Genomic DNA, 22,094 nt, shown 5'->3' on the forward strand with positions numbered 1-22,094 from the left:
ACAAATTCTGGTTCTGGCTTGCTCTCTCCACTGTGGTAACATATCCACAGTGGCTGATGAACCATGGTCTGAAATCCTCTTAACGTTTGCTACCAGTGAGAGGTTTTCATGATTTTCCGCTTCATGGGGGTAACACAAATGTGGGTCATAAAAATTTTCTCAGCAAATGCCAGTTGTCCCTTAGCTTGATCCGGGAGTTCCCTTGACTTCTGGATTGGGTTCAAAATTACAAAGCTAGGGAGTTGAACAGTGATAGTTGTAAACTCAGAATTAGGCCATCTGTTCATCACCAGTTATAAAAGAAAACATTAAACTACACTGCTCTGACTTTTGTTAACTGTGGCTTCTGGACAGGAGGTAGTCAAGAACTTAGTATTTACACAGTTTGCTAACAGCTAGTGTAAAATGCAACCAAATTGTCTACAAACCTATGATCCATAATCAAAAATTATAGTGAATATATTTTCAAGGTGGAACCGATTGTTTGCAATATGATTGCTGTCACATCCAAAGTCCAACTGTGTTTATTTCTGAATGTGTTAATTTAAAAATATATCATTATTAACATTCTTTGTCAAAATAGGAAATGGCAATAATGATCAGAAATCTTTTACTGAACAAAATAATATTTATCCAGTTAATTGTAATCTTGAAATAAACTGCTGATGGTTTATTAGAAAAGTGCAGATAAGATAGATTGGTGTAGTAGCTTCCCTCACCCCCTAGTGACAAGTCACGACAAGTACCTCAAAGGGTAAATGAAATGAAATCCACAATATAAACAATTCATAATTTTAGGATGTAACCTCAGAGAATTGACACTCTTCAATAGGTCAATCTAGGGACTGAAAAAAAAAAACAAGTCAAAAGCCAGCAAAACAGTGTACCATCACTTCTTATAACATAAACTTGTAACTGAAAGTAAAATATAACAAAAAAAATTTAAAGAATTATTAATCTCAAATGAACTAATGCAAGATATATTGCAATTAAGGTATTAATTCAGCTTTTGGATATTTTGTAAGTATGCCAAATGACAACAAAACTTATAGACTAACTTTACTCATAAGTACTGTTCTTTTAATTATAGGAAGTTTTTCATGAAATAACATATAATGATATTCTGATTGCAGCAAAGAAAGGTCTTTTGGGGCCAAAAAAAGAACTATGGAATGTTCTAGAGTCAGTCGAAAAGTATATGCCAGAAGCATCAGACATCACTGCTAGTGTTAGAGAACTCCCATCTGTAAAGTATGGACTTTTCTTTTTTAATATCAGATGTTGTAATGTTATTTTCATTTGCTAAATAATATACTGTATCTTTTTGTACTTTATAATTTCATTAAAATATTAATTTATGTAGTTCCAAAGAAGTTTTTCAGTAGAGAAAAACAATTTTTTATTTTTGCTCTTTTCTTTTTTTTTTGTTCTTTTTTTAATAAGTATTTTTCAATGCATTTTTTCGACTGTACAAAACATGTGCCTTATTTTTAAACTGATTAAGCTTTCATCAATGGAAAATTCCTCCTTTAAAAAATAAAAATTATACTAAATAAATAACTAAAAATGTAAATTTGAAGATAAAAACTAAGTTTTTGATAATATTCTTTACTATTGTAGTATAATGTTCCAGTTTTTTACAGTATAAATGTATATAGATATATGCAGTTTATAAATTGGGCACAGAAATGTATTGAACAGAACCACAAGATTGAAAAACAAATTTTAACTTAAACTGCATCAATTTATTTTTTATTACTAAAAGTTTTGTGTGTCAAAGTTTTTTGAGAAGTTGAGACCTTTTGATCTTCATCCAGTTGTAGATTCATAGTGATTGAAGATGTTACTGGTCATGTATAAATGAAGTGCTTCAGTGTTTAGTGGTAAATACCATGTAATAACTGAAGTCTTGCAAACCACGCATTTGCAATTAATTTTATATTCAGATTAGCAGCAAAAGCCGTTTTTAAGCATGAAACTAACACATTTAAAGCTAGTTTTCCAGTGTAGGAGAAAAATTATCATTAAATATATCTTCTAGCTACAAATTTGGTTATTCTTCCCTTGAGTTTTTAGCAAGCCCATATTTCTATTCTTTTTTGTTCTAACTGAAGGGAAAACCATTTGTTAATATTTTTTAAATCTGTAAATGGTTCTATCCAAAATATGATTTAAAATTGCTCTTACTGTTGTTCTTATTATGACTCTTTGTCAATTGTTGTCTTTATCTTTGCAGAACTCATTTAGGTAGAGCAAGAGCTTGGTTAAGATTAGCATTAATGCAGAAAAAATTGTCTGATTATTTTAGAAGACTAATTGATGGGAAAGATGATATTTTAAGGTGAGTAGCATTTAAATAGTGTATTATCTCATAAGTGTATTAATTTAGATCTAAAAGTATTTTGTTCATATAGTAAATAAAATAATTCCAATATGTATACTAAGGAGCTTTTCTTCCTGTCCATGCTTGCTATGCAATAATTTTAGTTTCTTTAAACATGATTTTTCATCAAAATTAGAAATTATCCAATTATAAGGTTACAATTATTTTCACTTTATTTAAATTTTGATTCTATTTAATCTAGTAGTGTCTTGTATAATAATCATGACATAGTTCAAAGCTATAATTTGATAATTTTTGCCTGCCAAACAGGCTTATTCTATTGCATACAGCTTACATGACTTAGTGCTAGAATATTTCTATGCACCGAACCTTAAGTTAAATTTATCACATATTTCAGGATATGTGAAATAGTTAGGATATTTTTCTTGCAATAAAACATATTCCATTTGGTTTAAATGTTCAAAAGCAAGTTTTACTGAATAAGTGCTATAAATTTCTCAGGTACATTTTAGCTCTCTTGTGGTTTCAGCATCTTTGCATCAAGCAATGGAAACTGAACGCTAAAAAATTATTTGTTTTGCAAGTTATACAATTTTTATAACCAACAGATGTTTTAAATGCTGCCATAACAAAAAAAAGTGAAGTTACATGTCCCTCTAATATAAACTGAACAACATAGAATTTCTAACATTTTTTTAGCTGTATAGTTTATACATAAAACTAATTTTTTTATTTATTAGCTTTTATTGCATTATGTAATTTACTTAAAGTTTAAACAAACAAGCTCTGCAAATAAACTAAGTAATTTTTAAGAAAGAATAAATATGCTCTTAGCTTATTTTGAATTTAAAATTATGTCAATATAATCAAAGACTTTATTTTAATCATTTATGTAGTCTGATTTTTTGTGTAATTGATGTGTTTTCCTTCTACCCTTTTAGGGAATTTTATGAAAAGGATGCGCTTATGATGTCTGAAGAAGCAATTATCGTTGGGGGTCTTTTAGTTGGTTTAAATGTTATAGATTGCAATCTATGTGTGAAAGAAGAAGATTTAGATTATCAGGTTTGTTTCTTTTTTATACTTCTAAGCTAAATTGTTCATTAAAATAATTCTTGCATATATTAGTGTATTTTAGTAGTAATATTAATTTTTTTATTTGAATTTACTTTTTTATTATTTTTATTTATTTTATATAATTTATCAAAATTAAAAGAATAATTTTTAGCTTGATTCATTTGAACTCGACCAATATGGTTCAGTGGTTAAAAGCACTGAGCTGTCATTGCAAAGGATTAGGGTTTGGTACTTACCATCGGCTTGAAGCCCACACAACTTCTGATAGATGGACGCCGGCGTGCCTGAGAAGCAAAGGTGGTCTGTGCTTAATGCTCAACTTCTTACCACAGTTATACCATTAGTCTCAATATTGTGGACCCTGCCACATAGAGGGTTTTTGCGGGAATACTTTTACTTTATTTGAACTATAAATAAGTTGGGTTAATCTTAGTAAATTTGTATTTTTTCTAATGAAATGATCACTAATAATAATAGCTTTGCTAGACATAGCATTTAACTATAAATCTAATTTGATCATCTTTAATTATATTTTTTAAATATGAAATTTGACACCTTTGTAACTTCAATTGTTTGAGAGTGAATGTAGTGATTAATAAATATATCATGAGAACTAAAGTCAATGTTTGCATCAGAATATGGCCACAAAATTTAATATTTTGCTTTAACTTCTGGTGCGTTATAGTTAATAATCTTTCAAAGAAGAATTTAAAGTATAGAAAAAGGGATTTTTTATATTCAACTGATTAGTTGTATGGCAGAAATCAAAGAAACATATTAAGAAATTCAAACCCTCTCGCTTCCTTAATTCTTGTCTCAAAAGTGGATCCAACATTTTTGTATGGGTATAAATATTCTTACCATTTAATGTGATATGCTCTTAATTTTTCTTTATGTCATTAATCATATAAATATTACGGTGGATATTACTTAAAAGTAAATGTGCCTTTAATCTCAAAAAACTAAAGTGGTAAGATATGCTTCATTATATAAAAAATTCCTTTACTCCAATGTGATATTTGACACTCTTTGCTCCCACATCTTTTTTAATTTTGTTATTTAACTTTGTTTATTTTTAAATTTTGAATTTTGTTTTTTAGCAAGGTGTTATAGATTTTAGTCTATATTTGAGAGAATCCAATGGAGAGGTACAGCCACTTGAAGGGTAACTGCTCTTAAACTCATTTACGTTTTAATTGTAAAAATATTATTTCTATTGTTTTTAATAGAAATTTCACATTTGCATAAGTATAATTTTTAAAATATAATGTTGCAAAATTACTGGACATATTTCCCTTTTGAAACCTTTAATTTTCACTAATAAACCAAATCCTGATAGTAATAGAAGTAGATAAATCTTGTAGTAGGTGAAAAAAAATTTAAATTATCTAATAATATGACAGAAAAGCTTTGCTATTCCTTCTTTGTTTATGAGGAATATGCTCATGTGTGCCAATTTTTAATATTTAGATATTGTTTTTTTCTAAGTTGTTCTAAAATGACTATTGAATGTTTATTAAATTAGCAGAAGAATTAGCAGAAAAGTTTAAATTTTCAACTTTCATCATTCAATTTTTATATTATAGTAAAATATCCTCATTAAACAAGTAATTCGGTTGATGTTAGAAAATTGCATATTTTTGTATTGAAAATGTTTAATAATAATGTTAACAATAAATATATAAGTTTTAGTAGTAAAACATAATGTAAACATTTTTTACTGTGTTTTAAAATATAATTTACACATGTAACAAATGGGGCAATATTTTTAAGAAGTTATTAATGAGCTTAAAGTTGTCCCAAACTTAACTTGAGTCCAGTTTCTTCCTAATTTAAATTCTAAAGTTTGTTTAATTTTCTTTTTCACAACTTTTTTAAATTGATTATATTCCATGCATCCCAATATTACTATATCGGTTTTCATTTACAATTTATCTCCTGAGTATCTGTTTTGAGGCTTACGTGCAGTTTAATTCTGAAGCTAATTCGTGTGTGTACAACATGCATCAGCAAACACATATTATGAAAATATCGGTATTTTCCCATTTAAATATTCAGTTCTACAATATGTCTCTGTGTTAAATTTCGTTTTTTAAAAGGAGCATCAGCATCCTGGAACAGATTTTATGCAAAATACTAAAATAAGTTAAATAGTATTTTACCTGTAACTCAAAATTATCCGCTTTGAACTGTGATGACTCAGGGGATAGAGCGTTCGCTTTCCAATGAGGTGAACGGAGTTCATACCCCAGTCTGTACGAACTCCGCATCCAGCTTGCACCGACCACAGTGCTGACGTGAAATATCCTGAGTGGTAGATGGATCCTGGATTAGAGTCCCCTTGCTGTAAGGCTAACCGTGGGAGGTTCTTATGATCCTCCTCTCCATGTAATGCAAATGCAGGTTAGTTCCATCAAAATGTCCTCCACGGAGGCAAATTTCTTTGGTCAGCTGTTCAACGACAGTTATAAAAAAATTAAAATTATCCGCTCTGAGATTTATTTGTAGATATTAGATTATTAGATAGTATAAAAATCTTGCATGTATGAAATCAGTCAATAAACCCAATTTTTATAAAATATCGGTATTTTGTCCATACAAATATTCTGCCCTACAATATATATCTCTGTGTAAGGTTTTGTCTTGCCATACTTTAACTGGACTTTATGCTATCATTTCTATCACATTTTTGATAATACTATAGTGTATTTAAACTTCAAGGTGTTATGTATGTTGTATCCTAGAGTATACACATCCCTTTAATTTCAAAATTTTTCAACTTTTTGCTAAATATTTCCACTTTGCATGGAAGCAACTAATATTAAAAAATAAAAATTCTCTTCTAATGCTAAATTTACAATTGTTATTATAATTTCACATGCGAACTACCATAAATTATTCTTTCCAGGGTAGATACTAGCAATTTCACAGCAGTATTGGACCAGAAAAATTATATTGAAGAACTAAATCGGCATCTAAAGCAAGTACTTTTATTTTATTTCTTTTCTAAATGCATTTTAAATCTTGATTTAACTTTAAATTTATTTCCTTACCATTTTCGGCCCCTGTTATATTTCTTTAGCTATATATCTGTGCACAAATTGTTTCTTCTGCATAATTAGTGAAAAGCTCTATTTTATCCCATTTTCTTTATATATTTTTTTTAGTTTCATTGCATTTTTAATTCATTTAGCATACTTCCGATGCAAGTCGACACCCTTAAAGATATTTCCTTTATTTTTATTTTATTATATTATTATTATTATTATTATTTTTTAGTCTACAGAGAAAGTTTTAGATATAGGTAAAAATCAGAATATTTTGTAGAAAAGCTAAACGGAAAAAATTTGCAAAATAAAATTGAATTTTTTGTTGCATTTAATGTCTTGCAAATAATTCACTAACAAGGCAAAGTAGTCATTTCACAGATTAATTATTCATTGTTAAATATAAATTACTTATTAATAAATTTAAATAATCAGTTAATTAATTTCTAATTTTTTAGTTAAATTGCATCTAGTTTTTGTATTCTGTTCTGTAACTGATTTCAAATTAAATCAATAACATTTATTACTCTTTGTTTGAACGGAATCATTTTCAATTTATATAATTTTTTCACTTTATATAATCACTCCAAACAGAAGTATTAGGCATTTTTACAATTTAAAAGCTTACATTTTTCCACAATTGATCAAAAAAGTTTTTGAAAAACTGTACAAACCACTATCTTCTTACTACTCAGTTACTGCTTAATGAACATGAAACAATTTTCTTGTAGGAGGAGTAAATGATAGGACCCCTTATTCTAAACATATGATGTCCTAAGCTAAATCTTTGATGAAAGGAAGTGTGCAATATGGATTACTTACTATTATTCAGAATTTGAAGTGTATATTACTGCCTTATTTAAAAAATCAAACTTTCCTATGCAATCCATAACATTTCAAAATTAATTTTCAATATGTATTCATTATCTATTCTATTTTCATTCATCTGCCTATTTTCATCAATCATATTTTTCTTGTCTGCAAATTGTATTCACTCTCTTTGTGAAGTGTTGTAAGAGGTGGTTTATTTAGTAGATGGTTTATTTTGTAGTGATATTATTCTCATTCTTTTTTATTTTAGTTTTGCTTGTTCTCTGGGCGTATGTTATTTAGTAAAAACTCCTGCTCCTAACCAGTGTAACACTGTATGTTTAGTTTTAAGTGAAGTGGAATAACATCAAAATTACTAACTTCTAAATTGTTCAAGGTTCTGAGAAGCACTTCGTTACAAAAATTAAAAATCGTTATGTAATTTTAAAGACTGAAGAACTAAGTGTTATAACTTCATGACATCGATTTCATGAAGCGAAATTTCAAAATCTAGAAAAAACACTGAACGACTTTCTTAAATTCCTGTATAATATTAATAGATGTCATTCAAAAAATTTAAATATATTTTTGACCTTTAATGTACTATATTAAATACTACTTTTACTTTATTGGCATAAAAAACACATATTAATGAGTTTTGTAATTCTTTTTTTGAAATGTAGCATAATTATACCAAAATAAATCCAGTATTTATTAAATATAGTTATATATTTGCACTAATTTTAAATAGTCACGATTTAGCAACCTCACATTATAACCTCTGTTTTTGTTTGAACCAGGAGGGTAATTATATTGAGTGTCGACTTTATTTAAAAAATTGCTAAATGTTGTTTATAAACTCCTATTTTTTTCTCAATATTTCTGGGTCAGCCTCTTTATTAATTTATAATTGCTTTAAAGTTTGTGACAAATGTACAGATAAATAGCTTGAATAGCATTTATCGCTTGTGAGTCATGCAACTCATTCAATGATTTTTATGTATTTGTTATTTCAGTGCAACCGTGACAGACTTGCAACAGAAAGTGGAACAGCTTCAGACTACAAATGCCTTGATGAAAGAAGATTTGGCCATATCCAAGAATCAAATCATTACTCTTCAAGATGAAAATGCCCAACTGAGAAAGTTATGTGATCGACTGAGCAACGAAAACAAAAAAAGACTGGACGTAATTAAACTCACTTTTCATAATTAATTTGAGCCTTTACTTTATAATTTAAATAATTTTTTAACCTGTTTTTTATAGTTTTTAATATTTCTTTGCTTTTAAACTTATAATATAAATAAGTTATTTACTGAGTTTAATCCTTCTCAAAAACAGATTGCATATGTCAAGGGTCAGAACTATCATTATAATTCAGGACTGTGGAGTTTTTTTTTTTAAATTTTAGACTGGTGATGAAGCTGCTTCACACCTTGTCTACTGCTGAAAAGATGATGTATTTGGGACTTTACAAATAATAAAATCTTTGAAAATAATAAATGTTTTGTATATACAAATTAAATATATAAAAAAAGATACAAATACAAATAAATGGAAAAGAGATATAAATACTCTACAAGTAAATGAAATACAAGTAAATGAAAAAAAAAAAAGCTGAAATAATATTAGTAAGCAGATTCATCATATATGTTAAAATGCTTAGACCAAATAAATAAATAAAGAAAGAAAACTGAGAATGTTAGAACTAACAAATATTAAATTATAAATCAATTTTATAAAATTCTAAATAAATTCAATTTTAAAAGACAATATCTTATTGATGAACAATTGTAGTTTCAGTACATGAATGCAAAGCACAGCGCAACATGTAAATTAGAAATATCAACAATTAAATTTAAAAATGGTGGAACCCTAATTATAATAAAAACGTTTTTTTGAAAGAGAAGAAAAAAAGATTTTATGTATAGTAATGGGCTATTAATTTTTATGTTATATCTCAACCTATAACAAAATTTTAATTGATATTTTTTTATATATATATTCTCTTTTTATTATTACAGTAGGAACCCGATTATCCCGATAAAAAAATTAAGATTATTGGAATTGGTAGTTTGTAAAATTTGTTGTGGTAGTTGGAGAAGCAAAAATGAGGACTGCTAAATAGGTCATATGTACATTTGTACTTTTTTAGCTCATAGAGTTTTAAATTCGTGTAATTGTCCCACAATGGACTGATTGTTAAGACATAGTACCCAGTCAATCACGAAAGTCAAACATCATTGGCATCAGTAGTTGTCTGTGTAAGTGACAACATTGATCAGCCTAGGGACTAAGATTGTGCAGTATCAGTCCTCAGTAAGTTATTCTATTGTAAAGTGGTGGACAGGGCGTCAGGCTGACAAGACAGGGGTGCCCTGTCCTCCACAGCAAATCAAAATTGTAAAGGCATGTCTTTGTTTCATTCTTAGGATGTTTCCCATTCTTTTACCAGTAGAACTTCTACTATTACTACATTTGTGCAATTTATTATTAAGCTTTATTAATCATCTTTCTTAAAATGTGTAACATGTTTTTTAATTGCATGAGGGAGGAAGTTAAACTTCCACCTTTTCGGCTATTTGTTAATCATGCTTACCTTTCCCCCATGTTAGATCAGGTAGTCTGAAGCCTACGGCATTCACAATTTTTGTATTTTGTATAGAAAGTATGTTTCACTAAAGTAACAGATAAAATATGTCGTTCTTCTAAAATCAAAAAATAAAGCATTATACTGGCCTTGTTTTAAAAAAAAATATTCATCCTCTTTCATAATTTTATTTTTATTTTTAATATTTATATTTATTTTGATCAGGAAGTGAGAGCTGACATGAATGCTGAACGAGAAACATACCAGACTACACAGTTAGGCCTTGATTCCATGTATACTGATATCAGGAATCAGTTACAATCAGAAATCGCAAAGAAAAAGGCAAGTTGGATTTTGATCATATGTGTTTCGTTCTATGTTTGCTTATTATGCTTATAATATTTAAATTAAGCATTTTTATATATTTTTCTTTTTTTCATTATTATTAACAAATTTTGAACCATTTTGTTCTTTTATGTTTTCTACAAAGTGCTTTAAGACAATCCTTTTGTACTGCATACAATGTTTTAATTTAGCTCTTGTTGCTTATTTTTCTTTTATTATTGTTTTAAAATTTCGGCCTGCTTTGCTTGTTTAGTATAAAATGTTTTGAGACAATTTTTCTTTGATCTTTCTAACAAATTTTTTTTATTATTATCCTTTGTTGTTATCTTTTATATTATATATGATGTTTTCACTTTTCATTTCTTTTAAGCTTTTTTTTATTATTGTTTTTGCACTCGTTTGTTATTGCTTAAGTATAATTTTTCAGGTTTTCTTTTTTTTTTTCAAAATTTTTAAAATTGATTTTAGTATTAAAATTTTATTTAAAAAATAATAATTTTACACTAATTTTTGTAGTAGCTTATTTAAAATGGTTCATTCTCAAAATCAAAAAATTATTTGATTAATTAATTCGCATTTTAGGTCTATTATTACACATTGTGTGATAGGTTCGTACTCATAGTACTCCATTTTTCCATGAATAATAAAAATTTGAGAAGTTGATTAGTAAATGAATGAAATTTCTCAATATTTATAAACAATAAAAAATATTATACAGAGTAAACACTGTTCTTTTACTATTCACACTAAATGATATTGTTGTTTTCCACAGTTCAATTGTTTTAATTAATTTACAGATTTTTTTTTATATATGATTAAAGCTAAAACAATTCGAAAAATGTCACATAAATAGATATATGATCATTTTGATACTATAATGAAACATCTTTATTAGTCTCCTATACAGATATTCATTCTATGTTTGTACAGTGTTGTAGTAAAAAATTTATGTGAAGAAGAATGCTAAAAGTTACAACTTTTTGAATATAATTTGTGGACATGTTATTAAAACTTTTGTTCTTACTGCATTTTGATTTAAAATTTTCTACATTATAGCCACTTCAATGTTAGGTTTACCAATTTAATTTTAATTAATTCTTAATAATTAATTAAAAAAACATTTGTGTGGGACTTGTTAAATGATTTTATAATGTTAATATCATAGTCTCGAATGGAAAAGGTGTGGATTCTTGATGAATAGCTTTGGTAATTCTGGCCAAATGTACTTACTTGAAGCAGCAAAAAACTAAAACTCCCACTATGTTTTCACTTTTTATCCATCGTAAATAAAATAAAAAAATTGCAGTACTTTAAATTCACAAAATTATAAAAAACCACAAATAATAAGAAATAGCTTTTTTCATAAAAGCAGTGGAGGTATGTTGTTCCACTCCCTGTGACAGAATCGCAGCAACACGGTAAGTTACAGAGTACTTGCAGAAAGATTTTTCTTTTGTAAAATAAAAAAGAATTTAGTTTTATTTTCTACAGAAATTTACACATAATATTTGAACTATGCATTTAGATAATCACTTTTGTGATTATCTAAATGATTTTGCGCAGATAGTATCGTAAACAATGTAATGTTCCGATTGTATTTTCGGCAGTTATTGATATTGATTTTCACAGGGTTTTTAAATATCTCGACGTATTTCAAACAGTATAGAAAATTCGAATCGTGCTTTTGAGTATTTACTTTTTAAGGCAAGGATTCTATCTAATTTTTGGCATCTATTGATTTTTCAATAGTTTTTAAATCCAAAATTTATTATTTGATGTCACAATTATTTATTATGCATTTGAATAACCCCTTTTTGAGGAGTCCAATTCGCATGAATTATTTTTATCGAGAATGATTATTTACAAAATGGGAAGAAGGAAATAATTTTTGTGAATTACACCCCCCACCCCATCAAAATGCAAGAATATCACCTGTAACATTAAAGTAAAGAATTATTACATGTTCAATTAAAAAAAAAAATAGTTTCTTTGTAAGCACAGTGCTTTTGTTATTTTACATTAGTAACATATATGTTTGTTATTATTAAAAGTATCTTGCAGATAGATATTAGTGCTAGAGAGTTTTGGCGCAGATAGCTCGAAAAAATTCTGCAACAGATGTTCCACTGTGTACCTCCTACATTACATCTCTGATACTTGAGAAGATGTTTCTTTATGGTGTCCAAATGATACTTCTTTTATTAGAATTTTCAATTCATATTGCACTGTAGTGGTGAAATGCCTTATTTTTTAGCTTGATCTCTCTCACTTATTATTTCAGTTATTATTTTTGAGGAAAAAAATTAGTTTTTAAAAAAGGTAGCTTTAAGCATGGTGTTTTTCTTTTACTCTTTGTGCACACTTTGGTTTTTTAAAGTCTTAATGCCTCTGGTTATGAGGTAAAGATCTACCTATTTTCAGGGTTTAACTTGGAATGATCCAATGCTCAATTCTCTACAGGAATTGGAGGTGGAATGTGAACTCCAAAGAACTTTGAGGGATGAAGCGGAGGTTGCTATGAAGCTCTTGGAGAAGGATATCCATGAGAAACAGGACACAATATTGTCCATGCGAAGGCAGCTGGAAGACATCAAAGCGATAAACCTTCAGTTGTACACTAAACTGCAGGTAACTACATTAATGTGTTTCATTCATTTTAAAAATCTTGCATTTGTTCTTATATATCGATTTATTGTAACAATTGCTCATTGAATTTTATTATATTTTTGTTTTCAAAAGGATTTGACTGTAAAAATAAAATTTTAAAGTATTATTTTTAATTAAACAAAAATGCTTTTTTAAAAAAAATAAATAAAATGCAAAAATAAGGATACTCTTAAATTTCTGCTGACTGTAAAATAATCACTAATCTGTTATTGAAGCCAGTGATTGTATTACTTATACTGATAGGTACTACTAGTTTTGTGGTTATTATACTCTAGGTAAAAATTGCTTATTATTTAATTTGTTATGCATTACTGGTATCAATAATTGTTTTGGATTTTTTTTTTTTGCCCCACGTAAATGGAATGGAACCCAAATGAATTTGATAAAAAGTAATTGCTAATAGAAAAAAAAGTTGAAAGTTTTGAAAGTTTTTTTGAAAGTTTTGGATTGATTGACATTCTAAATTCTTGAAATTTTAAGTGCTTGAATTCTTCTAGTTAATAAAAATATTTGACCTAAAAATTTAGTTCTAGAATATTCAACTTTTGATACATATTCACTAACTATGTTTAAAGTAATAATTTTTAGTGTTTGAATCTATTTAAAAATATCCTGAATCCCATTTTTGAGGGAAATTAAACTTAATACTTAAAGGTGTTAATAAAACTAGTGATTTATGCTTATTAATTTGTGTTTTTTTTTCTTGTGTTAAAATAAATGTGTTTTAAAAATATATTATTTTATTTTTCAGGAGTCTGAAAAAGAACTTAAAGCCAAAACTACCTTTACAAACGAGCTTGAATCAAAAATTGTGGAACTTAACAGAACTCTTCATGAGCTGGAAGATAAGTACGAAGTTTTATCTCGGGCTCAGTCTAGTTTTGTGACTGAGCCTCAAAAGTCGTTATTATGACAAAGTGAAAAATCTGTCTTTATTGCAACATAAACTGCTTTTCTGTTTGACATCTATGTTTATTCTCTATTTATTTCTATTGTTTTTACTGTAGGTTAATTTTACTTGATGCCAACATCAATATTTTTATACTGGGTGTTACAATACTTATTAAATTGCAAACTTCTAAAAATGATAGAACATATTGTAATTACTATTCTTTTTCTTCTTCTTTTTTTGAATAATGAGAAATAAATTGGGTACTTGCAGAAGGTACCCACTCCTCTCCTTTTTATGTGTACCTAAACGTAGATAAATAACAATAATTTTTGAAAATTTGAACATGGGAATCAAGATTTTGAAAACTTACTGAAGTTTGGGAAATAAAAATATCCGATTGACTTAAAAAGATTGTTAGAATATTAAGTTTATACCTCACCTGTTATTTATTTTTATTATTTATTTATTATTATTATTATTAATTTTTTTTTTGAAGTTGCGTTAAAACAAATGACTTCACTCATCCATCCGCTGGATGCAAAACAATATTTCTTTTCCAAAATGGCTCTTTTGTTTTTAAAGTATTAAGAAGGAATGTAACTGCAACTAAATTATGTGAATTATCTTGAATCTCTGAATAACAATTTTAGAAGAGTTTGCTTTAGAAATATAACTTTACACTAAAAGACTAATATAGATTTACACCGTTTGGCATTTAAATGATAATTAAATACGTAAGCATACTTGATGAGCCTACAGATTATAATTTTTTATGAAGTAGGTAATTAGATCAGTGTAATAAGTTATTAGATATTTTTTAATCAACTAGAACTATGCTGACTAAAAAAGAACAAATATTTGACACCTGGTAAATTTATTAATTATATAACCAAAACTATTATATTTTAAAACTATGTTTCAGCTAATTTCATTGAATAGTTTATAACTAGAATTTATTCAGTTATTAGTACAACATTGTAATAAGCACAGTAAAACATTTTCATTTGAAAAAGTTTTTTTTTTTTTTTTAATTTTGTTCTAATTGTGTGCTTGATAGTACTTTTTATTCTTAAAATAGCATTTTTGGCATTTCTAAAACTTACTTTTTACTGTACAAGTCTTCCTACTCTTTTGATCTATTATTGCCTCTCTTTTTTTTCTACGAAATATATATTATTTTACCCAATTCTCTGCAAACTTGGGACAGGCTGCAGTGCCTTGAAAGAAGAAATTTTCTGCCATTTTTGCGGGTTTCTGTTTCGTTATAAAACATAAATGTCTGCGTAAACTAAGCATTTAAAGCCAGCTAAAAAGTTCTATAATGATTATTAATTATTATTAATTTGTCAAATTTTTGTGAATAATAAATTTTTACAAAAATCTTCCTAATCCAATATCATGTGCAGCGGTAGTTCTTAAAATGTTTTTATCCAATTCGCGGCGTTCCATGGAAGGTTTTTTTTGTGTGTGTGGGGTTTTTTTTGCCCTGTTTTTATTGATCTAATTAATGTATGAAATCCAACCTTGATTGATTTTAATACCTCTGTAAACATTTTATTTTATTTTTAAAAAAATTTAATATTTTTTTTTTTTACTAACTTTTAAAAAAAAAGTTTACAGCACTTTTAAGTTTGACAATCTTGTTTTAAATTATGTAATATTACCTTCTACTACGAATTTATCCCAATAAATCAATATTATCTTAAGAGCTGATTAAAAGTCTTGATTACTGAAATTTAAATAACATTAAGAAAAATTTATTTTCCACCATTTGAGTGTTTGCTTACTGGAAAAAGGGGAGTAATTACTGTTTTAAAATTTCATATTTATTTTGAACCATGCACTCCTATTTACAAAATGTTTATTTGAATATGTTCTATCAACTTTTAAGGAAATTTGCATCTTCTATTTAAACACCCTTAAAAATTCATACATTTTAAGCAATCGAGCAAAAGAATGTCTTTCTGACAAGATTTTTGAAAAGTTTTTATAAAAGAATTTATCATTTTTTTAAAGAAAAAGATAGCTTTTAAAAAAGGCAGACCAAAATATTTTATTTATTTTTAAAAGAATGAAGAGATCACAAAAAATTTAATAATTTCTTTAAATCCTTGTTGTTCCTTCAGGGAATGACACATGGATATAATGAAAATTTTTTTATAAATTTGTAAATTCTGTAACACAAACTATTAGAATTTTTTTTATTCCTTTATTTTTGTTTATTGTTAACCATTTACTGAATTGATCAGCTTGCATTTAATACTTGTTTTATTTTACAATGCTATTCTATTTTTATCTAGTTACAATTTTTAAATTTTTATATTATATGTATATTGGTTACAAATTCGCATTGAATTGCTAAGAAATGTTAAACAAATTACATTTAATCCCCTTAGTTTACCTGTAACTACTTATTGTATTGAACTGAAATCATTAAATCAATCACTTTATTTAAATAATTCAATTATCATTTTTCATTGTTTAATATTAACATTTTATAATGTAAATTTTTATTAGAAAGAAGCATACTTTATTTGGTCACTAAGCAAGATTATTATTTTTTTAAATAGTCTTCTTTCGATTGCATTTTTACTAAATATTTAAAAAATTTTGAAGCCCAGCTTTTTAAATGATAGGTTAATGATTTATAATGAATATATTTCAATCCTGTGAAATAATCAGTGGAAACTGACTACTATCTTTGTCGACTTAACTCAACTTCAATAACTGAATGTACTAACTTATGGAAGTTAAATGGTAAAAAAGGATAGGTTTCTAAACTATAATCACAATTTGACTTTTTTCTTTTTTCGCTTGATTAAAATAAAATTATTTTCAGTGCCTTGTATATTCTCTTCTATAAAGAAGGCTTTTTCTGCACTCAAAGTACTATATTTGTTAAATTATATGAATAGATATTTCATAAACTTTGCTCAAAAAAATTCTTTGATTAAAATATTAATATCAGATATTTATTTGCATGGTAAATAAATATATTTGTTTGCTTTGGTTTTCATATTTAATTTGTGATATTTATATTTAATTCTTTTATAGATTACTCTGTAGTCAATAAACCGAGTGTTCCCTTTTTTTCGAAATTATATACACAATTTTGGTAACTTTTTATTGTTTAAAATTTAATACACTCACCCAAAGTATTTTAAATGATAAAGAAAATGTCTACCTATTTAAATTGTATTTATTATTATTATATTTTTTCAAAACCTCGAAAAAATTTAACTTTAGTTAAATGTATTGAGAATCTAAAATTGTAATTATTTTTTAAGTTAAGTTTTTTAATAAATGTACCTTTTCTTTAATAAAATCTGTCATTTTTTCAGCCGTAAAGCAGCAATTATGCTTTTTAAATGATCGTAAGATGCATGCATCTGTTAGTTACAACGTAAAAAAATGTTAAATTGAAAAATCCAATGTTTTTTTTTTCCAATCAATCTCCATAGGAAACCAATTATAAATATTTGACCATATATGTCTCATTAATTTAAAATATCAAGCTTGCATTGCTATTTTCATTCACCATAAATAGCGTTTAATTTCATTGCAGTATTAATCAGCAAAGCTTTTAAAAATTATATGGTTTATTTGTGTCCTTACAATGTTTTCTCAATGAAGAAATATTTAACTTGTTTATTATTATTTAGATGAGTTTTTTTCATAAATTAAATGATTTGTATTGAGTAAGATTTGTTTTTTACCATTCAAGAATGAAATTCTTTAAGACACCAAATTATTTATTTGATTTTATGTCTCCATAACTTAGTTTAAAGAGACCCAGAGTCAAAATTTAAAAAGGTTAAAAACGAAATTTTAAGAATTCATGAAAAAAAATATTGCTGTTTTGTCTTTAACACCTTATTAATTCACTAATTTAGATTCTCTAAACATTTTTTTTTTCTATTTTAAATTTGAAATTTGATTGCTCTTTTTAGCCAATTACGTATTTTACCAAATAAGGACGGTTGTTTTTGCATTAAGCCACAGATAAAATGTTCCTTATTAGCATATACACACAGAGATCTTAATTTCTGATATCTTTTGACGATGATCTTTAAGAATTCTTAGAACTCTATTAACTCTCTCAATGAAAACATGTTGACACATTATTATTGGCTACCATCACAGATCTTATTTATTTTAACATTTATTTTTATTAAAAACATTGATTTTATTGTTTATTGATGTTAACTCTTACATGGATGATGTGATATATGTGTTATTGTATAACACTTCCTTCAAATTCTCACTCAAAGCACATATTCCTTGTCTCTTTAATTAAATTACTGTCATTATTTTTTGTAAAACAACTATTAAGTAAAAGATATTTTTCTTAAAATGAAATCACATTTTGTAGAGACTGTATTATAAAACTGTAAATTCTGCTGTTGCTCCTGTAATGATAATTTTGTATTTGTAACATGAATTTTACGATGTAAAAAAATTTGCTTGTAATAAAATCTTGTTTTCTCATTAATTTGAACTTTTCTACTTTGCTTGAATTATATTTCACCTGTGTGCTATATTCTCACTTTTAATTAACTTTTCATTTACTAACATTTATCTTACAAATAATTTTAAATTTTCTTTTAAAATATCTCTAACAAAATATCTAAACTTTCTAAATATCTAAACTTTCTAAAAATATTTTACCAAGATTTTATTACGAGGAATTTTTTTTACAAAGTTTTTTTTTTCTTTCTTAAGAAATTAGCAAGTAAAAGAATTTTTCACTCTTTAATCATTCTATTACAACGATCAGTTTGATTTTTTAGAAGTAATTCAGTTATTAAAACAACAAAAATACTTTTTTTAGCTGTAAGGTAATATATCTTTTTTAAAAACTCTTAATTGAAAATACGTTTTCCTTACTGGTTTGTATGCTTGAATTTTAAGATTTTTATATGAAATCTCATTAATATTTCATAGTTATTTTAGACATAGAAAGTTATACAACAAAAACTAAAGACAAATATGAATGTCTGAGGAATCCAATTGGTCTCCCAAAATAGTAATAATCAAGAGATAATGTATAACTTTTTTCTGACAAGGGAAATAATTCTCAATCTTTTAACTTACTTTTAGATATATATTTATTCAACATGTTTTTACAAATTATATTTTAATGATCTGATAATTAGGTTCTTGCACCTCCTAAATAACAGCCAGTGTATCAAAAATTACACTCTGGGTGATGGATATTTTTTTATGTTGCTTCCAGCTTGCATTGATCACAAAGCTAACATAAAATATTTTTAGTGGTATAGGGATCATAAGTTAAAGTTGGATTATGGCTTGACAAATTAGGAAAGGTTTTGGGGAATACTTATCCTCTTCATGTGATACAAGTAAATGGCTAGTTTATACAAAAAACAAAACAAAAAATTATTTGGGAAAGGAAATTATTATATTATTTTTATTCTCTATCATAAACTTTCAATTATTATTTTCTCAATCAGTTTCAACTACCATGAAAGATGAGACTTGCTAAATTTTATTTAAAATCCTCAACATATCAGAAAAATTTTTCTTTTATTACTTTATTTAATCAGCAACAGAACCCATTTTTCAATTTCAAATTATACAGAAAAAAATATATGGTGCTCTAGAATTTTATTTTTATAGCTGTTTTCAATTTTAGAACTGTATTTTTACAAAAGAAGCTGCAATTTCTCAACAATTGTTTTTAAAAGAAAACTTTTTGCAAATATTAAAAAAATTTCTCTGACTGATGCTCAGCATTATGATAAGAAAATGAATTGAACACAATAACAATATTTCATAAAACATATCTTTGAAAAACATATAATAAATTTTAATATTAATGTATATCAATATAAAAATTTATGGATGATGGATTCCTTTTAATCATTGGTGTTGCAAAAAAATTTAAAACTTAACTTTAGATAGTATAAAATGAAGTATTAAAAGATTAAAAATTTATTTATTATGATGATATGATTGATAAATTTACCATAATTATAATTAATCATAAAACATTAAGCTGCTGATGGAGAATTTAAAAAAAATAAAGGCAATAATGGCTGTAAGGATTTGTAGAGTTGGATATTACTTTTAAGTTATAAAAATAATGTTTAAAAACACTAACATTTTAATTAGTTAAGTTATTATTATTTTTCCTCATCTATTTTCATCCATGTCAATGCTATGTTAGATCAATTGTTTTGATAAATTAAAATGTTCTTTAAAACAAAATAGAAAATTATTATTGCTCTATTTTGTGATACATAATTAAAATACATCATGGTAATCACAAGTTTAATAAAAATACAAACGTATTTAAAAAAGTACTAAAATTAAAAATTGCCGAAAATTAAAGTTCTAAAGTAAAATAATTATTGAAATTACATTGTATCCTTATTCTAAAAATGCTAAAGCTTCAAAACGGAAAATAATTTTCTGAATTGAAAGTATTCTTTTCTTATTTTGTAACTTGCATCCCTCATGTGTTTAGTTCTCAAACATTCTGTTTTTAAGCCTTGTATAAAAACTGTAATTATAAAATTTCATTTACAATTGAGGCTTTTTCTCCTAATTCTTTCTGGACACCAGATGACTAACCTTCTATTGTTGTAATGATTTCATTTTTTAATAATTCTTTCTTAAAAAGAATTTCTATATAAATAAATATGACGAATTCAGGTATTCTTAGATGTGACTTGTAGTCATAAATCACTGACAAATAGAGTTGTTCCAAAATTAAGTTTAAAATCTAATTCAGAAGACAATAGAACTTTTTTTTAAAAAAATTATTCTCCTCTGTGGTATTCCCTTACTCTTTTAAGGTTGAAACTAACCTGCATTTGTGTTACATAGATAGGAAAAATTCAAATTCTGTTAGGATTAGAAATATGGCTTTGGGACTAACAAATTTTAACCTCTATTTCACTTTTTGAGACATTTGGTTTATTGAATCTCACCACTGAAATCATCAGAATTGAATTTCAACAATGAAATCATCTGTTTCAAACTCGAATTGAATATCAACATTGAAATCACCTGTTTTAAACCTGAAAGGAATACCAAAATTGAAATGACATGTTCTAACCTGGTGTTGGTGTTGTCGTTTGACAAGTGCAGAAAAGTGCAAGTCAAATTGGACCAAAGGTATGGAGCACAGCCCTGGCCACATCTCCGACTTTTTCGGAATAAAGGGTGTAATGTCAGCAGTTGAGGTCGATGTTGAAGAGGGTCAAGGAAACTGAGACACAGTTGAACAGATGCCTCGGATCCAGCTGAGCACCCGGGCAGTGCCAAAAATCTGCATAGGTTCTAGAGCCGTCGGGCATGATCATCATACCCCTCATGTGTCCCGTCCGCAATCTGCTGATGGTAGTGGTGATTTCACGGTCAAGATTAAGCTCCGGAAGGCACCATTTTTTTTCGAAGTCCGCCGCAGAGCTGATGTTTTGCGACGGCATTTATATCGAAGCAAGTGGTTTGCGTGGGAAGGGGATTAATATCTAACCTGGTGTTTTGTACTAATAATCTGACTCTATCCGAGGTGTTGACATAGACTTTATTCTTATCTTTATTATTCTATACTTGCTTATCTGGATCGTTACAGATTTCTTATCAAGTCTAGTGGCATGTGAATAATTCAGCTGTCTTAAACAGTAAGGAAGTGTTAAACTCTTCTAAACAATCTTCAACTGTAATCAACAACAATTTGTAAAATGTTTACTTATTTGTTATTAACTGCATTTCATGTTATTGTTATACTTATTATACCCCTAAAATTCTGTAATCTCCACTTTGTTTACTTCTACCTTTTGAGAATTTACAGAATTATGTTATATTAGCTGCAGTTCATCAATTTTTCTAGCTGTAGAATTAATAATTTGAGCAATTTAATGTTTTATATATATATTCACTGGATTTAAAACATTTGAGTAAGATTATGTTTTATAATTTTGAGTTTTTCTTTAGGTTTCTTTTTTTCTTGTGATTTATCAAAAACATTTTATGTGATTTTTTTTCTTCTCATTTTTAGGAGTTATGATTTAGTGAATCTCAAAAGTAAAAATGAAGAAATGGTTCGGAAATTCGGTGCTCAACTAGCAGAAAAAGATCAAATGAGGTACGTGTCAATTACTAACTGACTTTTAAACTCTAAAAATTTTTTCCCTAAATTAAGATGATAAATCAATATTCTCTTTTATATTCTCACTTCCGGCTAATTTTCAGTAAATTAATGTGATGCCATAGCATATTTTTTTCTTGCATTTGTATTTTTAAATCAGCAGTTCAAAATGTCCTATATAATAATATTCATTTTCATGTTTC

General features: G+C 26.8%; 1 protein-coding gene across 2 annotated transcripts in view; it reads left to right on the plus strand.

Annotated features, from left to right (window-relative positions):
• Nucleotides 1-22,094, plus strand: part of LOC107443131 (RUN and FYVE domain-containing protein 2) — a 75,675-nt gene that overhangs the window by 40,298 nt on the left and 13,283 nt on the right. For both annotated transcript variants that reach the window (XM_087161484.1, XM_043055068.3), the window contains 10 exons: nt 1,134-1,251; nt 2,237-2,341; nt 3,286-3,409; nt 4,522-4,586; nt 6,330-6,401; nt 8,295-8,466; nt 10,094-10,210; nt 12,674-12,841; nt 13,632-13,729; nt 21,802-21,888. In XM_087161484.1, coding sequence (XP_087017610.1) covers nt 1,134-1,251; nt 2,237-2,341; nt 3,286-3,409; nt 4,522-4,586; nt 6,330-6,401; nt 8,295-8,466; nt 10,094-10,210; nt 12,674-12,841; nt 13,632-13,729; nt 21,802-21,888 — 1,126 coding nt within the window. The remainder of the gene's footprint in view (nt 1-1,133; nt 1,252-2,236; nt 2,342-3,285; nt 3,410-4,521; nt 4,587-6,329; nt 6,402-8,294; nt 8,467-10,093; nt 10,211-12,673; nt 12,842-13,631; nt 13,730-21,801; nt 21,889-22,094) is intronic.

The sequence above is a fragment of the Parasteatoda tepidariorum genome, chromosome 4, assembly GCF_982258835.1.
Source record: "Parasteatoda tepidariorum strain Cologne lab strain chromosome 4, Ptep-v5.0, whole genome shotgun sequence".
Taxonomy (NCBI): Eukaryota; Metazoa; Arthropoda; class Arachnida; order Araneae; family Theridiidae; genus Parasteatoda; species Parasteatoda tepidariorum.